Source organism: Stenella coeruleoalba (assembly GCF_951394435.1).
Source record: "Stenella coeruleoalba genome assembly, chromosome: 14".
Lineage (NCBI taxonomy): Eukaryota > Metazoa > Chordata > Mammalia > Artiodactyla > Delphinidae > Stenella > Stenella coeruleoalba.
The window spans coordinates 83,126,166-83,145,111 of record NC_137160.1 but is presented as its reverse complement, the minus strand read 5'-3'; the positions used below and the strand labels follow the sequence as shown (position 1 = coordinate 83,145,111).

The 18,946-nt window shown below is 42.6% G+C and overlaps 2 protein-coding genes across 5 annotated transcripts in view; both read left to right on the top strand.

Moving 5' to 3' along the window:
• The window catches only part of MPHOSPH9 (M-phase phosphoprotein 9), a 55,044-nt gene extending 38,093 nt beyond the window's left edge, over positions 1–16,951 (top strand). The window contains 8 exon segments of the mRNA XM_079942337.1: positions 4,776–4,910; positions 5,774–5,949; positions 7,085–7,231; positions 8,047–8,167; positions 8,966–9,069; positions 9,740–9,987; positions 10,292–10,360; positions 13,035–16,951. Coding sequence (XP_079798463.1) covers positions 4,776–4,910; positions 5,774–5,949; positions 7,085–7,231; positions 8,047–8,167; positions 8,966–9,069; positions 9,740–9,987; positions 10,292–10,360; positions 13,035–13,136 — 1,102 coding nt within the window. The 3' untranslated portion in view covers positions 13,137–16,951.
• A 1,786-nt stretch (positions 16,952–18,737) lies between these two features.
• PITPNM2 (phosphatidylinositol transfer protein membrane associated 2) overlaps positions 18,738–18,946 on the top strand; it is a 143,793-nt gene continuing 143,584 nt past the window's right edge. For all 4 annotated transcript variants that reach the window (XM_079941777.1, XM_079941776.1, XM_079941775.1 and 1 more), the window contains exon 1: positions 18,738–18,873. The gene's annotated coding sequence lies outside the window, so the exon portion shown is untranslated. The remainder of the gene's footprint in view (positions 18,874–18,946) is intronic.

Genomic DNA, 18,946 nt, shown 5'->3' with positions numbered 1-18,946 from the left:
GAAACATTTCTAGATTTTTACTAATTAATATTAGTAGGACATAATGAATTATTGAAAGGTAAGATAATGTAAATAACTGAAATTGGACATTTGAGATTGAACAAAAAGGAGGGCTAAAGTTGGAGTCAGGGAGGGGCCTTTCTGTGGAGGGACGCGTTAGTGGACAGGGAAGACATGCAGAGTCGTTCAGGTGGGAGGTGTGGAGGGAGGGGTGTTCCAGGCAGAGACAGGGCTCTTGCTGAGTCCTGAGGTAGAAAAGTGCTTAGTCTCATGTTTGAAGAACCCAGAGGAGGCTCATGTGGCCTGACTGTTCCCAGCAAGGGACAAAGGAGCCCCAGATAAAATCACAGACCCATCATACATCGCTTTCTCAGCCAGGGTCAAGGGTTTGGATTTTACTGTAAGTCCATTGGGACACCTTTGACGGGTTTTTGTTTTGTTTTGTTTTGTTTTTTTGTGGCACGCGGGCCTCTCACTGATGTGGCCTCTCCCATTGCGGAGCACAGGCTCCGGACGCGCTGGCTCAGCGGCCATGGCTCACGGGCCCAGCCGCTCCACGGCATGTGGGATCTTCCCAGACCGGGGCACGAACCCGTGTCCCCTGCATTGGCAGGCGGACTCTCAAACACTGCGCCACCAGGGAAGCCCGGGTTTTATATAGTAAAATTGTGTCCCCTGATTTCTATTTTTTTAATGCACCTGCCACGAGGAGGGGAAAAGAGTAGAAGCAGAGAGACTAATTAGGCTATTGCAGGGCTAGGAGAGAGATGGTGCTAGCTGGGTGGTGGCCATAGAAATGGACAGACGAGAAGGATTTGAGAAGATTCTGGATGAATTGGATGGCAAGGTAAGAAAGGGAGGCGTCAGGTCAGTCCTTTGTTTCTGTCTGGAACAGCTAAAGGTGTAGCATTGAAGCAGGGAGGAGATGGGAAGAGCAGACCATGGGGTAAAGATCAGAATTTACGTCTTGAAGATCTTCGTTTGAGATTCATGTAAATTCCAAGTGGAAATCAAGCAGGTGATGATAAATTTCCGTTTGGAGTGCAGAAATAAGGCTGGAGTTATAAATATTGGAGTCGTCTTTCTAGATAGGGCTTAAAGCTATTGGATGGATGCGTCTGTTTAGTGAGAAGCAAGCCCAGGACAAAGCTCTGAAGAACCCCAGTGTTTTGGTGTTGGGTAGAGAAGGAGCTGGCAAAGGAACCTGAGAAAGACTGAAGCAGCTGTTAAGATGAGGAATGGGGGTCTGTTGGATTTGTAAGCTGGAGGTTCCTGATGACCTGGAGAGCAGTTGGCACGGAGTGACCGAAGCGGAAGGCAGTGGTGAATGTATTGAAGAGTGAACGGACACAACCTAGATGTCTAACAGCCTGAATGTCAGTATATTGTGATACATTTATGCATAATACTGCTCAACATGACAGTGCACAGACTAGATTGGTGGTTGGCAAACTACAGCTCCCCAGCCAAACCTAGCCTACTGCCTGTGTTGTTTTTTTTTTTTTTTGCTCTGGGCTGCACGGCTTGCAGGATCTTAGTTCCCTGACCAGGGGTTGAACCTGGGCCCACGGCAGTGAAATCGCGGAGTCCTAAGCACTGGACTGCCAGCGAATTCCCATACCACCTGTTTTTGTAAGGCCTGTGAGCAAAGAATGGTTTTTGTTTTTAAATGTTTGGAAAAAAAAATCAAAGAATAATATTTCATGACACCTGAAAACTATATGAAATTCAGCTTTCAGTGTCCAGAAATAAGGTTTTATTGGAACATACCTAAGCTTATTCATTTGTGTATTGTCTATAGGTGCTTTGTGCTGCAGTGACAAAGTTGAGTAGTTGTGACAGAGACTATCTGGCCCATAATACCTAAAATATTTATCGTCTGGCTCTTTACTCACAGTTGCCAACCCCATAACTAGCCTGTCAACATGGTTTAATCTTAAGAACATAATATGGAACACAACAAAAAACTAGTTGCAGAAGAAATTGGGTACTAGGTATATCGACTTTAGCAGGTACATCAGCTCTGCAGATCTTACGGGTCATACAGGTGGAGTAAAGGTGTAGAAGCGCTCACGGGGATGCTGAGCACAAATTAGCATGAACGGTTGCTTTTGGGAAGAATGAGGTTGGAAAGGACTTCAGTTGTATCTGTATTGTTCCGCTCCGTAGGATTCTAAAGGATATACGGCAGAGAATCAAGATTTTATAAAGCGGGTTGGTTGGTGCCTGAGTATCATCTGGATGTCTTCATGCTTGAACTATTTTACATTTTTAAAAAATTTTTATTTATTTATTTTTAGCTGCGTTGGGTCTTCGTTGCCGCACGCAGGCTTTCTCTAGTCGTGGCGAGCAGGGGCTACGCTTTGTTGTGGTGTGCGAGATTCTCATTGCGGGTGGCTTCTCGTTGCGGAGCATGAGCTCTAGGCGAGAGACCTCTAGAGCGCAGGCTCAGTAGTTGTGGCGCACGGGCTTAGTTGCTCTGTGGCATGTGGGATCTTCCCGGACCAGGGCTTGAACCCATGTTCCCTGCATTGGCAGGCGGATTCTTAACCACTGCGCCACCAGGGAAGTCCTACATTTTTTAAGTGAACAGGAACCAATAAAGGATTAGTATCCAGAATATAAAGGACTTCTACAAATCAAAAAAAAAAGAGAACCTCCTCACTAAAAAAGTGATAAAAAATATGAACAAGCTGTTCACAGAAAAAGAAACCTAAATGGCTAATGAAAATGAAAAGATGCTCATTTCACTAATAATCAGAAAGTTGCAAATGAAAACAGTAATGGGATACCACTCACACCATCAGACAGGCCAGTCATTGTAAAATTGCACAAAGATATGAAGAAACAGGAACTCTCAAACTACTGGTTTGACTGAAAATTGGTACAGCGCATCTGGAGGGTGATTTGTCAGTATCCAGTAAGACTGGAGGTGAGCACACCCCAAATTCCACAGTTCTAGTTTAAGGTGTTTACCTTGGAGAAATTCTGACACATGTTCAATAGAGCATTGTTGAAAGGTGATACATTAGAAACTAAACATCCACCAACAGGAGGAAGGATAAATGACTTGTGATGCAGTCATACTGTGGATAAACTATTAAAATGGTAGAGCTGTAGATATTAACATGGGTAAGTCTCAAACATAATGTTGAGTAGAAAAAGCAGCATTAAAAGGATGCGTACATTATGCCCTTTATGTAATTTTAAAAATGCAAACAACCATATATATGCTATTTATGTCTTACAATTAAAAACACATATGGTAAAGATGTTAGCATTTATTAAAACTAAGTATGGGCAAGTGCTTGTTATAGTACTCTTTGTAATTTTCTAAGAATGTTTGAAATGATTCTTAATTTAAAAATTGAGGGGAAAAGGAGTGACTGGGAGCTGAAATGAAAATACTGATAGATAAAAGAGGCAACTCTTAAAAAGTTTGGTTGTGAAAGGAAGCAGAGAGAGGAAGACAGGAGTTCCTGTCCTGTGGTTTCTATTTTCTCTCTGGAGTGTGATGCAAGGTTATCATCTGACAGTCAAGGCTGGGGCGAGAGGTTTGAGGAGAGTGGAGAGGGTGTCAGATAGTCATATTGGGGAATCGGAGCTCCTTAATTACGGGAAGATGTGTTGGCAGCCAGCGTTGGGTGTCCACTTGAGATAGTGATGGTGATTCTGTGGTGATACCCCAGTCTACACAGCTGGGCAGCTTTTGTCCAGCAAAGCTCAACTGTAGGAGTACAGACACAGAAGAAAAGTGAGCTCATTGTAGTCAGACAGGCTTAGGTTTGCTGCCAGTCAGATGCGATGGCAAGTGAGCAGGGAAGGGGGTCCAGGCGATGAGTACTGGTTACCAAGGAGCGTGGGCTGGGGTGGTGGTCGGAGTGGGGTGAAGAGGAGCCCGACAGCTAGGAGGGGCTGGTGCCCAGGGAAGGGGAGGCCCAGGGTCGTGGGCCTCGCGGTGAGAGCGCCATGGGGATGCTCGAGCATGGGAGCCAGAGCATCTTTGGAGCTGTGATTTCTGAAGGGAGCTGCCTTCTCTGGGATGATGCGTGCAGTGAGCGTCCTCTGAAGGGGCGACTGAACAAGGGAGTCGGGTCGTCGGCAGGAGTTGGGAGCAGCTCCCGTGTGCGCATGGAGGCCGCGCCGGATGAGGGCAGGAGGCGGTGTGGAGAGGATGAGGCCTCGAGTGACCGGAGTGTATGGTGGGGTGAGCCTCAGTCGGGCCGGGCTTCACAGTCACAGGGAGGAATGTCATGGTCTAGAACTACACTGTTCAGTACAGCAGTGCTGGCCACCACAGCTGTTTAAATCTAGCTGCGTTGCAAGCATTTACGAGCTCGTGTGTATGTGGCCGGTGGCCACGGTATTGTACTGTGCACATGGAGGGCGTTTTCTGTCTTCACAGAAAATTCTGTCGGCAATGCTGGTCTGGGAGGAACAGGCAAGGTGCTCTTGCTTCACCTCAGGGCCCTGAGCTCGACGGGGCATAAAGGGTGTGAAGTGCGGTGAGGGGCTGGGCCGGGGTGTTCGGAGCCGGGTTCACGTGACGGTACCTAAATCTTGACTGTTCTTCTGAAACCAAGAATAACAATTCAGTTGGAGCTGGAAACTGTAAAATAGAGTTCATCTAGCTAAAATAAGATTGTTTTATGCTGTTTTTAAATTCCTGTGTAAATGTGGAAATAATATTTCAGAGCAGGTTGTTTTCTGTATGTGCTCAGTCTAATCTGGAGCGCAGACCATGCAATGCCTGAGAACACTTCTCGTCCTCACAGCACGCTGGCAAGCTCCGACGTCAGCCGGCGGAAGTGGCTGATCCCGGGAGCAGAGCATTCCATCTTCACTGGGCAGCCTCTGGACACGCGGGACAGCAAGGCAGACAGCCAGCCGGAGGACACCTGCCTTGCTGGGTGAGACAGCTCCGTCGAAGATCATATTTAGAGACTGTTAGGTTTTCTTAGAGATTTCAGTTGCCTTTCAAAGTTCAGGAAGTTGTAAAGAACCATCTCCTTGTTCCTTTTACGTCTTAATTTTGAGGATCTGATTTTTACTTTATTTTGAAACGCTAGTGCTTTTCGGAAATTTTCCTTCTGTAGGCCTTGAGGAGCTATCTCCACCTGTGCCACTGGCATAGTGCTGTGCCCTGTGCACGGGCTTACAGTTCGGACAAGAGGTTGGTCCTCACCCTCCAGATAGCTGAGCCCCCCATGAGCAGCCTCGTTCATTTACTCCAGAGTGCCATATAAATATTATATTTCTGTATGCTCTAGGCTGTGAAAAGGATTGGGAAGCACTGTTCTATTATATACAGGCTCAATTTTATTGATTTGCCTTGTGAAGCATACGTATTCATTGTGGAGTAACTGTCAACCCTCATGGTATTCCCCTAGTAATCCCGGTAAACCATCTTAGTTCAGGCTGCTACAACAAATTACCCTTGACTGGGTGGCTTAAGCAACAAGCAGTTATGTCCTACAGTTCTGGAGGTGGGCAGTCTGAGATCAGGGTGCCAGCATGGTTGGGTCCTGGTTCTGTCCTCACATGGCCTTTCTTTGGTGCATGTGTGTAGGGAGAGATCAAGATGTCTCTTCCTTATTTTATAAGGGCACTAATCTCAGCTTGGGGGCTTTACCCTCATCATCTCATCAAAACCTAATCACCTCCAAAAGGTGAGGACAAGAATTCGTCATAAGAATCGCGTTCAACGTAAGAATTCTGGGGAGACACAAATATTCTGTTCATAGCACCGTGTGTCTTACAATTATTATTTAAGGTACCATTCTCCTCTGGAAAAGGATCCTTCACCTGGAAGTTCACCAACAAGTTTATTGATAAAAAAACAAAGAGACACTTCAGACACACCAATCATGAAAGCTTTGAAAGAACTTGATGAAGAAAAAGTATTTAAAAATTGGGGCACACAGACGGAGAAAGAGGATACCTCAAATAGTAAGTATTTTATTCCTTGTTTGATAGAAATATAGATATATAGATCTCTTTCTCCCCCAATTATATTGCCTTCTTAAAATGAAATGCCTCAAGTAATAAAATAAAAAGTTAAATTTATTTTTATGCTGTTTCGGCCCCATTGCAGACAGTTGAATCCCCTAGTTGTTAATTTTTTTTAAAGTAATTAATTAATTAATTTGGCTATGATGGGTCTTAGTTGCAACACGTGGGATCTTCATTGAGGCATGTGGGATCTTTTGTTGCGATGTGCTGACTCTTCATTGTGGCGCGCGGGCTTCTCTCTGGTTGTGATGTGCGGGTTTTCTCTCACTAGTTGTGGCGCTCAGGCTCCAGGCCGTGTGAGCCCAGTAGTTGTGGCACTGTGGCTTAGTTGCCCCGCGGCATGTGGGATCTTAGTTCCCCGACCAGGGATCGAACCCCCATCCCCTGCATTGTAAGGTGGATTCTTTACCACTGGACCACCAGGGAAGTCCCCCCCAGTTGTTAATTTATCATTGTCATCACATAGGTACCTTTTCAAATGACATATTATGTTCTGATTATTAAAGATTTACGTGACATTCTTAAGGATATTTGAAAACTTTTCATATCAATTTGTCTTACTTGCACACATCAAAAAGTTACGACAGGCATTTGGTGTTCATAAAGTGAGATGTAACGTTTCCTACTCTCCCTTTCTTGGTTACTGAGCATCTATCAGTAGGACAAGAAGTATGTTTAATACTGTTTATTTCACAGGTCCAGGCGCTTGTACTTGCTCTGGTGCTTATTTGGTTGGGCCTGCTAATTACATCATTAACGTCTTTGGCATTGCCTTTCCAAAGCAGTATCCACTAGTAAATAAATTAGTGACCTGCTTTCTAAAAATAAGCTCTTGAAAAATCACCTTGAATGCCAGTTGTAAACAGAGAACCAGAATGAATTCATTGAAACCTCACACGTTTTTCTTCATCAAGCATTTTTTAGCATTGTAATGTGGTGCATTTTGCAAGTAATCATTATAATCTAGATGGTGAGAAGAATTGCTTGCTTGGTGTAACCATCTGTTAATAAAAAGCAGATAACTGAAGCTAGGTTTGTTTTGTATTTCTTTTTTTACATTTTTCTGTTACAGAATTAGTGACTGCTCGGCTAACTGACACTTCAGTCAATGCAAGTCGGTCCCCAGAGAAAGGTGCCCAGCAAAGACAAAAGAGATTTAATTCTGCTTCACAGAGATCGTCATCTTTACCACCTTCAAATCGTAAATCAAGTACTCCAAGTAAGAGTTAGAGGTTTATGTCTCTTGGGCTTGGAAGAGTGGCATCTGAGCCATACACACTGTTTGATGCTTTCTGTGTCCCTTACACTCTTCCTAGCACCTAGTACAGTGCTCTGAACACAGAATCCCTAAATACGATCTTGTTCAATAACACCATCTGATTGCACAGTTACTATGACTATAACTGAAGAAATTCTCACCGTTTATCAAAGTGAGATTTTTGAGTGTGTCCCGCAAATGTTTTGCAACTAATACCACTTCACAGTTTTTGAGACAAACTCAACTAGATATTTTGACAACTATCTAATTAAACAGTAGTTCAAACAAATTAAGCTAGCCTGAAAAATGATGTTTTTTTCCATATATTTACCTAAGGTTACTCAGCATTAGTCACCTTTTTCTTTAGCCAATTATAAGTATGGTCTTAAAGTTAAGCATTGGGCCTCTGTGTATCCTTAATTTCCATCTCCGTAACTGCTGAGGAGATTCGTGTATGACTGTGTTATTAGGAATGTTCACTAGTGCACTGGTGTTTCCATCTTATTTCCAGTCGACTTCTAAAATCCTGAAAAACCAGTTTTGAGTCAGAGCGCTGCAACTACAGTCTGATACACTAAAATCTTGCCAGTGGTTTCCTCTAGATGTTAGGATTATGAACTATTTTTACTTTGTATACTCTTATTTATCTTCGAAAAAGTTTTACAGTGAAAATGTATTCTTAGTTAGAAATAAGGTACTGGAAAAGAAGCTATGCTCTGCCAACCTAGCACATACATAGAAGGAACAGACTGTCTCCTCTTCGTTTTCCTCTGTAGCAAAAAGAGAGATTATGTTAACACCAGTGACTGTGGCTTATAGTCCAAAGCGATCCCCTAAAGAAAATTTGTCCCCAGGATTTAGTCATCTACTTAGCAAAAATGAAAGCAGCCCGATTCGGTAAGTTCTCTAAAATTGTTGAATAAAATATATATAGTATTGATTTTTTAAAAATGTCAACTTATGCCTCTAGCTGCCACTAATTTTTCAGTTGTTAATGGGGATTCTGTGGATTTAAATCATTTAAATAAATGTCATACTAAAAATAAAAAAGTACTATAATACGTGAAAACAGTTTTTAAGTGTGTAAACTGGCTACTATAAAATTTAAATACTGCCTCAGAACCTCTTCCAGCTTTTGGATATAGAATGATAATTCTTTGTTTTCCTAAAAGGTATAAGATACAGGGAGAATTGGGGGCCATTTGTACAAGAAAGTGGGCTGTCCTGGTATGGCCGTGGCACTAAACACAAGTTTACCTGTGCTCCTGAGAAAGTTCTCTCTGAAGTGTGGTTGGGAGTGTGTGTTGTGGTGGGAGGGCCACTGACTCCTAAGACATGAGAGCTGGTGGCCCAGCTCCGTCAGGCTCTTGGGGAAAATTACTGAAGCACATTGAACCTCAGTTTCCTCTTCTATAAAACGGGGGTAATAATGCCTACCTGCTTATTTCATATGGTTGTTACAAAGATCGGATGAGATAATGTATTGGTAAATGCTTCAAGTCGCCAGTATGTAAGTATAATTTTGTGTTAGAAAATACAAATTAAATTTCAGTTTTAAAAAATTATATGGCCACCTTTCTCTTTTAAAGATATGTGAATATGTAAGTTAACTGGATGCCAGCTCATCTTTCTAGTGGAGATAGGGAACATCAGTTAACACTTTTTTTCTCACAAGTAACTTGCTTCATTCAATAGATTTGATATACTTTTGGATGATTTAGATACTGTTCCTGTGTCTACAGTACAACGTCCCAATCCAAGGAAACAACTCCAGTTTCTTCCTCTAGATGACTCAGAAGGTACCTTTTCCTAAAAAAAATTATCAGTTATGGTTTTAGTCTTTCATTTTGTGAGTTTCTGGTATCTTTTCAAGGTTCTAAATGTCATTATATCCTGCACTTAAATCTTTTTTTACCCAAGGGCCTCTAAAAATAAGCATTTGTGACACTCATATTGTGTCAGTGTTGTTATCCTCATTGGAAAGTTGGGAAACCGAGGTACAGGGGATGTTAATCTTTAATTACCAGGGCCATACTGTTCAGTTTTTTATATTCTGTAACTTATATGCACCTTCTTTTTCTCATTTATATTTTAAGTTTCTTTTTCTCATTTATCTTATAAAGTTATAAGATAATGTATGTGAAATCACTTGGGTAGGCCCTTAAAATACTAACTCTGTAATGTTGGTATATGTCCGCTAAATGTGTTGTTTAGTTTTTAAACTTTTTTTTTGCTTTAAGTTTATTTAGGGAAGTTGTGAAGATTGTCAAACTGAGGGCAGGGCTTTTAGAATTCTGTGGAGAAAAAAACTGAGTATATATGATTCATTATGTATCTCTTTTCATTACATTTTTTTTGGCCGTGTAGCAGCCATTTTCAGAAAGTGAAGTTGGGTAACATATTTAGTATGTACATGCTCTGATAGAAGAGCTGATAAGAAATAAAAGAAACTTCTTTTCTCTCTGACAGAAAAAAAATACTCAGAAAAAACCACTGACATCCATGTTAATCATAGCTCTTCCCCCGAACCGTTGCCAAGTGGAGTGAAGAAAGTCTCTGTGAGATCAGCCTGGGAGAAGAATAAATCAGTTAGCTATGAACAGTGTAAGCCTGCCTACGTACCACCACAGGGTAATGATTTTGAGTATACAGCAAAAATTAGGACCCTAGCTGAAACGGAACGGTTTTTTGATGAACTTACAAAAGAAAAAGACCAGGTAAAAACAAACATAAAAAAGTGTCTTAAATCTTTGTCTGCACTTAATGCTTACGTCTGAGGAAGAGTCAGGAGGGAATTACTGAGTCAAACCCAGGAAGTTACTGTGGATGCCACACAGAGCTGCACTAGAAACGTGTGTGAGCCAAGCTGTTGTTACTAATTGTGACAGAGGGGACTTATGAGAAGTCGAGATGGACGAGAAAGTACTAGGCTGAAGTCTTTTCTTTCCATTCTGTTATAAACCTCCCTGCCACTAATTAGAATTCTCCTGTTTTTATTTAAACATTTTTTTGTGTTAACAGATTGAGGCAGCACTAAGCCGAATGCCTTCTACTGGAGGACGAATCACTCTGCAGACAAGATTGAATCAGGTGAAGTGTCTTACCCTGGGTCTGCTTTGGAGGCTTGGTGCGAGTCAGTGCTCCATTTAACCACGAGGATTTTTTTTTTTTTTTTTTTTTTTTTGCGGTACGCGGGCCTCTCACTGTCGTGGCTTCTCCCGTTGCGGAGCACAGGCTCCGGACGCGCAGGCTCAGCGGCCATGGCTCACGGGCCCAGCCGCTCCGAGGCATGTGGGATCTTCCCGGACCGGGGCACGAACCCGTGTCCCCTGCATCGGCAGGCGGACTCTCAACCACTGCGCCACCAGGGAAGCCCTCGATGATTTTTTAATATCACAGTTTTTAGGCACACTGAAACAGTCGATCAAAACTTTTAGCCTTTACAGGAAGTGTTTGGATGATAGCGTATTTTATAACTGCATGCTAGCTTTCAGGAACAAAAAGTGATTTTACCTTTATACTGCTAAGAAAAAGGTGTTCATGCCATCATGTTTTCAAGAAACTAACTTGGGAGCAAATGGCAGTATGTCTGTTAACAGATTTTACATTTTTAAGGCTCTCACATTAAATCTCCCTTTTTTGTGTTTGTTTTTTCCTCCCCAATCTGCAGTTTATTTCTGAACCCCTTTCCATTTAGTAGACATATAAAACAGTGGCACTTTGCAACTGGAATAGATGTGAGGTTAAAAAGAGAGGTGTGATTCCATTATTGAGCAGGAGATGGTGCAGGCAAAGTGGGCCGTGTACATTTTTTTTAGTTGCTTTTCAAAGAGAATTAAAATGCATGAAACCATGGAACATTTTAAATCTCTTTTTGTAACATTTTAAACATAACAGCAATGATATGTCTCTTATATAACTGCAAGCTTTGGCTTTTCAGTGCCTTAATGTCAGGAAAAGTTCAGTTTCAGATTGATCTGTGAGAAAGACACACAGAAAATAGCAGAGGTCTTTTTCTAGGGCCTGTATCCTTAACTTCTCTTTTTTTCTGACTTTCTTTCATTTTTTCTGTTGTTCTGAACGTTTTTATTCAGTAATTTGTAAAAGTCAACACATGAAATTCATTTTAAAATAGTTTACTGGGGGGACTTCCCTGGCAGTCCAGTGGTTAAGACTCCGTGCTTCCAATGCAGGGGGTGCAGGTTCGATCACTGGTCGGGGTACTAAGATATCCCGCATGCCGCGAGGTGCAGCCAAAATAAATAAATAAATAAACAAACAAATAAATAAAATAAAACAGTTTACTGGGAAAGTAGAAAGAAAACTTGTTCATACTCTAATTCTAAATATCTGAAACTTCTGTTTAATATATTTTTTTACATAATGATGATAAGCTCTTAAAATAAGACTTAGAGGGCCCTAGGTTCTGTTCATATATGTCAAAGCTATTTCAATCCAGTAAGAAGACAAATGGCAGCAGAAAAGGGCTGAGGATGCTTGTGTATGATTCATACGTAAAAAAGGTAAAATTGGGCAAAAAATATTGAAAAATGCTTGGCCTCACCAATGAGTAAAAAAATCCCACACATTTAAACAAAAGCATGGTTTTTAAACTATCACATTGGCAGGTATTTAAAAAAAAAAAAAAAACACAAAAAACCACCAGAACCTGGGCTAGGGAAAAGCTTATCCTTTTACACGCGAGTGGAAGGAGAAAGCGTCACAGACTTTCTGGAGTTCAGCTTGACATGTATCCAAAGCTTTAAAATTTTACATTTCTTTGGACCTTGCATTTTTACTTTTGGGAATGATTCCTAAGGCAGTATTTATAGGTGTGTGTAGAGGTATGTTTCAGAATATATATTGCAGCATTATTTGTGATATATGAAATTAGAAGCAACCTAAATTTCAACTAAAAGATTCTTGATTAAATATGGTATATCTGATAGAATATTGCACATTAATTTACAATGATGTCATAAAGTATATTCCATAACAAGAAAAGTTAAATTGAAAAACATTCTGAAGTAGAGTTTGATTCTGATTTTATTTTTCTTAAAACTGGTGTTCCTATCTGCAGAAAAAAACCAGAAAGGGGAACAGTGGTTATTTGTTGCTTCTTGCTCGTCTGTCTTCTAAAAATTCTAAAATGAACGTGTAATTTTTTTTACAATTTAAAGTTGTTGAAGAGAAAATTTTTAAGTTTTATTTCAGGATACCATTGGAGTTAATATCTAATAAAGTATCTAAAATGATGAATATATATTCCAGGTACTATTTAACAGTAGTACTATTTATTTAAAAATAGCATTTGTTACACTGACTCATTGTGAAATATCTTGTTTCTTGGAAAAGTCTCCTCCAGCGTTTTTCCTCTTTTTTAACCTAGAAATTTTTGTCACAAGAAAGTTATTTGATATACTTGTAAGTGGGATACGGCACCAGTCAGATGTGTCTGTTTCTTCTGGCGAAATGTGTGAAGAACGTTCTAGGTTCCTCTTGTACTGTTCTCAGTTCAACGGAGTCAAATAATTCTCTCCTTCTATTTAAAGATAAGCAGTTATCTTGAATGGTTGAAAAGTTGATTTATGTTTCGTTTAAAAGAAATAATGTAAATGACGATTTGTATAAAAACCAAAATGATTGTAATTTTGATGTTTATACTTGCTCTTTTGCTGAAAGAAAAGTCATTTTGGTGGTAATTATAGAATCGGTGAACTTGATGTAGAATTCTAATTAAGTTTTTTCCATGATTTTCACCCAGGAAGCCTTGGAAGATCGCTTGGAGAAGATTAATCGAGAGCTGGGTTCAGTTCGTATGACATTAAAGAAATTTCATGTTTTGCGCACCTCTGCAAATCTTTGAGATTTGTAGCCATTAAATGTTGAGGCAGTTTTGTTTGCACTAATGTGTAATTATGCACTCAGAAAAGGCAAACTATTTTGTACTGTTTATAAGCTTTCACTCAGTAGTTTTACAATCATGCTCTTCTTTACACTTGCTATTTTATACTTCAAATGGCCACATATTTTCAAGATATTTTTGTTATGCTCAGGAATCTCGTATATTTTACTATTTAAAAAGTATTATTTTTAAATAGTATATATATCCAATTTATAGCAAGAATAAGGAAATGTAAATAGGGGAGACAGCTTTGTTTCTAAACAAATAGTGTTATCCTTTTACCATTAACTTTGCACACCAATTTTATAAACTTGTTCTACGTTGTGAATATGATTCTTTTTTTTTAAATAAATGCTTAAGGACAGCTTCCGTAATGATAGAGTAATACATGCTGAATGCAAAAAAAAAAAAAAAAAACAAAAACAAAAAACAGCATACTCTGGATTTAGTTGTGTTGAAGTTTTTTAAAAATAGTAATGTAATTCGTGTTTGAACCATGTCTTAGAGTGAATATTGGAATAGTTAATAATGGAAATATTGGAAATAATGGAATATTGGAAAGCTTTGAAAGTAAGAATATCTCATTTTGTTTCCCTTAAACTTCATTATTTGTAAGAAAGAAAAATGATAGAGATGTAATTCTCTAATTTTGTGATAGATGTAGTGCTTTTCAGAAAAGTTTAACAACTGGGGAGTTGTAGCTTTCTGCCCATCATTCTGAATGTAATTTGTGTCCCGCCCTTGACAATGAGGTGATAAAGCTTTGATGGAAATATAGGCCACCACTCAGGTTGTAAGAGCAACCCCAGTTTCCTCAGTGTACGTGGCCTCAGCTGTCAGATCGTCATGAAGACATTTTTAACCCCTATCCCCACCCCCACCCCCACCCCGCCAAAAAGAAAAATAAATACTCCCATAGTAGCTGCTGTAAGAACAGTAGGCTGAGATGAGAGCAACCTTCCCTGCTTGTTACTGGACAGGGAACGTGTCTAGATAGAGCTCGGTGCCTTTCGCGTGGCGTTGCTGGAGGGCTCCAGCGCACTGCCTTGGAAATGCCTCCTGGCTCTCAGAAGTAGCACGTGGGCAGGAAGCTGTGCTCTGATCGGGAGCCTAGCAGGTAGAGGTCCTGACTTCTGGTCAGGTCCAGGCTGCTTAGCTGCCCACTTTTTGGTGGCCAGTCAGAACCCAGTGCCCACATATTCAAGCTTGGTATGTGTTGACAAACAGACTCATTCCAAACTTTCACCATTGATTCCCACTGATTCCGGTTTTACAGTTTGGTTTACTTTTGAGCTTTTTCTCCTTCTTCTGTGGCTCTTGAGAGCATGTAGTTATATTGAGCCAAGCCACCCATTATTCCATTAGGGTATATGTATGCCTTCGAGCAGGGATCTCAGATAATCTCTGAGCACCCTTCACCGGAGCTTCCCCTGCCTGAGCTCGGGCCTGGTGCCTGCAGCCTCCCTGCTCAGCTCAGGGGTTCCCAGCAAGCGGGGGTCGCCTGACAGCGGCCTCTCTTGCTCCTTCCTGTCCGTGAATCAAACCTTTGCTTCCAACTCCTGCAACCTGTTGGAGACCTCCAGCTAATCAGAGTTACTCATCAGCAGAATCAAGTGCCTTATTCTTGGTGTTTTTTCCTAGTCTTTTTTTCTTTTTAATCTCCTAGTTATAGTGAAGAAAACGTTCTTTTTAATCAAGTTCCAGGAGAGCTTGTGTCAAGACTTAATAAAGGGATCGACTTTACCGATGATACTCCCTTTAATGTGTTCCTATACATGATATTAAAAACTAACTTGAAAATTATTAGGATGTTTCATTGTTCCCTACTTGTATTGTAAAGTCTATTACATTCTTAAGAATAGGAAATGGCCATTTCAGAAGAGATGAGCGTTTTCTCTTGTCAGGGAGTTATCTTCTTAGTAGTCTTATTCCAACCTAAGCCCCATTAAGATGTGTTCTGTACCTCTCAGGAAACATATGCTTTGATTTGTGACGTGTGTAATAGATTGGAAGTATCAGTCACTTATTTAAAATTAAGAAAAAAAAATTTTTTCTTCGTAGCTGTGAAGAGGGACACCAAGGAAAATCCTTTCAGCCGTCTTTCCCTTTGGTAATGCTTAACGTACAAATACTCCAGTTAAAAACAACCTGAAAGCTGGAGAGGTGGCAAGCTTAAAAAGCACCTGTTGTTGCTGTCTCTGGGGCTGAGCTGCAGTTAGTGACAAACCTAAGTGAATCTTCCACTTCTGGGAAGTGCCTTTTAAAATGCAAGTAGAGTTACTGCTCTCCTTTCCCCTGGATCTACCCCCTTCCTTTCCCTGAAAAGCCTCCTGAGGTGGGGGGAATGTCCTCTGTCCTTCGAGGGTCCCAAGTAGATGTAGCTACTAGGCAGCGCTAGGACTGTAGCAGCTGGGCAGGGGACAGGCGAGCCAGACAAACCTGGGTCACACCCTGCTCAGGGCCGCCTTCCTCCATGTAAAGATAAGAAGCTGCCTTCCATTGTGAGAGCTTATGTAAAGTGCCTGGTGTCTAGTAAGTTTTCAATAAACAGTACATTTCTGATTCATTCTGGGTTATTAAATAGGCTTTTGAAGTAGCGATTTCAGTGCTTTCTTAGAAAAGTAGACTGTGTCCCCAGCAATTGACTTAAAAACTGCCTTGGGTTGGTTGACATTTGTTAGGTGGTCTAAGCTGTTCTCTCCATCTTTTTGCAAAAAATGAGCTTTCTTAGAGTTTAAGTGAGCTGGGCTCATTTAGAGTTTAAATGGTGTGCTTTTTTTAATGAGTAATTGATAACTTGGCTAGTGTAAGTTCAGAAGCCCTGTGATCTTAAGTAAAGTAGATGATTTGGGGGTTATCTGATATAGGCTGTTTTACCAAAAAAAAAAAAAAGTATTGCCAATGTAATCAAAATAATTGCACCTTTGAGTGTTCCATAATTAGACTTCTAAAGGTGCTGGCCTGTGACACAGGAGCACATGAAGGAAGTGGCTGCCACTGAACGTTTGGAAGATCTATATGAAGATTATGATTTGCTTTTGGAGTTTGATAAGCAACCAAAATTTGTTCCCCTTTTTAACTCAGAAAAGCCAGGTGCTTTGCTGAATGCTATTTGAATTCTGAACTCTGTACTTATAAATGTAGAAAAGTTAGACACTTTTGTCATTTTAATTTTTAGATATCTCAAAAGCAGTTTTCACTAAATTTTAATGTGCCATTTGTGCTGTGAGTCTCTAAGAAGCTTTTTAAAAAATAAATACATATCTAGAGCCCTTTAGGAATCATAAAGGTAAATCGTATTTACCCATCATAAGTGATTGTACATGGTTATGAGATTTGCAGGTCTAATTAAACCAATTATATTGCACAGATTTTGCAGGAGATAATTTCCTGCCTTGCCAAGAGTTCTGTGGCAGTTTAATAATATATTAAACTACACCAGTATTCTTAGGACCTGTTTGTTAAGCCTTCCCCTTTTGATTTGTGTTTTATTTCAGCAGACCCCTCTCAAATAGGAGGAATCAAGCCACAAATTTGCATTTGCTGGACATTATATGTCATGTCATCGCTGTGACTACAGACTTCAAAGATAATGTTTTATTCACAATTTCACTGTAACAGTGACCAATATAACGTGAGAAATTTGCTTCCTATAGTGCTGCTGACATTAGACAAAGACCAGTGCTTGTTGCAGTTCTTAAATCTAGTCAAATGCTGGAGTAATGAAATTGTAAGCTCCATGAGAGCAGGGACCATCTCCTCTTCATTCTTGAATACAGGCACTTAATAAATATTTGTGCATACAAATAACTGTGATATTAGTGTATTTATTCCTAACTGGCTAACTGTGGGATCTGGTTTTTAATGGTGTTAAGTCTTCCGTGTTACTGGTCTGAGGGCAGTCATTGCAGGGTTACAATGGCAGCCGTCCAGGTGCTCTGTTCCGACTGGCCTACAGGCAGAGCCTCACTCTGGAGATCTGTATGCTCTGAAATGCTTTTTTTTTTTTTTTCTTTTTACTTTTATTATTAGGTTAAAGCACAAGTACAGGGAGAAGTAGCAGCAAAAGCGTGTGTCATCCAATCCGGTTTCCACGGGTCCTCAGGCAAGGAGGATGGTTGTACAGGAGACAGATGATGACTCAATCCCTGGCCGACTCAGAACAGCACTGGGGCTGAAAACCTTTAATGGGTCTTAGGGCACCCCTTGGTGGAGGGAAGGAGTTGAGGGTTTAGTGTTTATGGGGACCCCTTCACTTGTCTCCGTGTCATCATGAGGCGTTTTGAGGCAAGCTGTGTTACGGCGGCTCTCCTGGCCCGTTCAGTGTCCAAGGAGATGGGACAGCCTTTGGTCAGGGTTGTTCTCTCTGACTTGATCTGAAGTCATCTTGGAGCGCTTTAACTTGAGCTTGCCCTTGCCCTTCCAGGGGAAGGCGCTCCCCCGCTCCTCTCGACCTTATAATACTTAGTGATAGGTAAACTACCCGTAGGTTTTGGGTGTGCCCTGTTTAATTCAGTTACTTCAGATCTTGACAAACAAGGCCATCCTTGCTCAGTGTAAATATACGCTTTATGATTTCCTTTAAATTTCACTCAGTACCCTCTTGGTCCAACTGGAGCGTCCAGTCGGGAGGGAACATCAAGATGAAGCTCTTTCTGATCCTCGGCCAGTTCCTTGAGGTCAGGGACTAGAACTTACCCTCTGGCTACTATTACTCCCACGACTTCTGATGACCAAAGAGCATTTTCATTTTTTGGTCCAGACCATATTTGGGATCCTGAGGAGAGAACTCCTTGATGCCTATTTCTGCAAATCGGGTCGGTAACTGATGCAAGTACCCGGCATCAAGGTTTGGACTTCAATTAACTACCTTTGGTTTGTCCACACATTCCAAATGCCTTCCGAAGTCTTCCGCAGTTCGTTCCCCTTGATTTGTCATTTTACTCCCGAAGGACTTGATTTTTTTGTTTGTATTTTTTTCCCAATTTCTGCAGATCTCCTCGTTCCCTTCCCCTCTTACTGTTCGCGAGTCTCCCGATAGGCGAGGCCGATGGTGTTAAAAGGGCCGAGAGGTCGTGGGCCGGGTCCAGCGCCCGGGGCCTCCCGCGCGGAAGCGAGCCCCGGGCTTTCGGGGGTCGCCGGGGCGACAGCACGTCCGGCGCCGGAGCGGGGCCACCAAGTTTGCCGGGTTGCTCCGGGCGGAGGCCGGCCCTCGGGACGGGCGGAGGCGGCGGGCGGCTCCCCGCGTGGCCTGACGGAGGCGCAGGCCTGCCGCCGAGTGAGGGAATGCGAGGCGGGCCCGGCGCGCACGGGCAGCAGCGGCCGCTGGGGCGCGCGGGGCACGGCGGCGCCGCGGCGTAGAGCTGTCAGGGCGGTCCGCCGGCGCGCCCGGCCCCGCGCCCCGCCGGCCGCCGCCTCCTCGTCGGCCCGCGGCCCGCGCTCCGAGCGCCCAGACCCGCGGCGGCCCGCACGTGCGCCCGCCCGCCGCACGCCCGCCGACGGCCGGGGAGCATGCCCGCGGGGGCCCGGCCGCTCGCCCGGGGCCAGCTGGCGGCGGCGGCGGTGGCGGCGGCGGCGCGCGGAGCCGCGGGGCGCAGCCGGCCGGGCCGGGGCCGCGGGGCCGGGGCCTCCCGGGCGGCGTGAGGCGGCGGCGGCCCAGCGCTGCCGAAGAGGACGAAGCCGCGCCGCGCGGAGCGGGGTGAGTGTTTCGGCGGCCCGGCCGGAAGGCGGCGCGGCCGGGCCCCCTCCTCTGGCCCGCGCGGAGCCCCCGG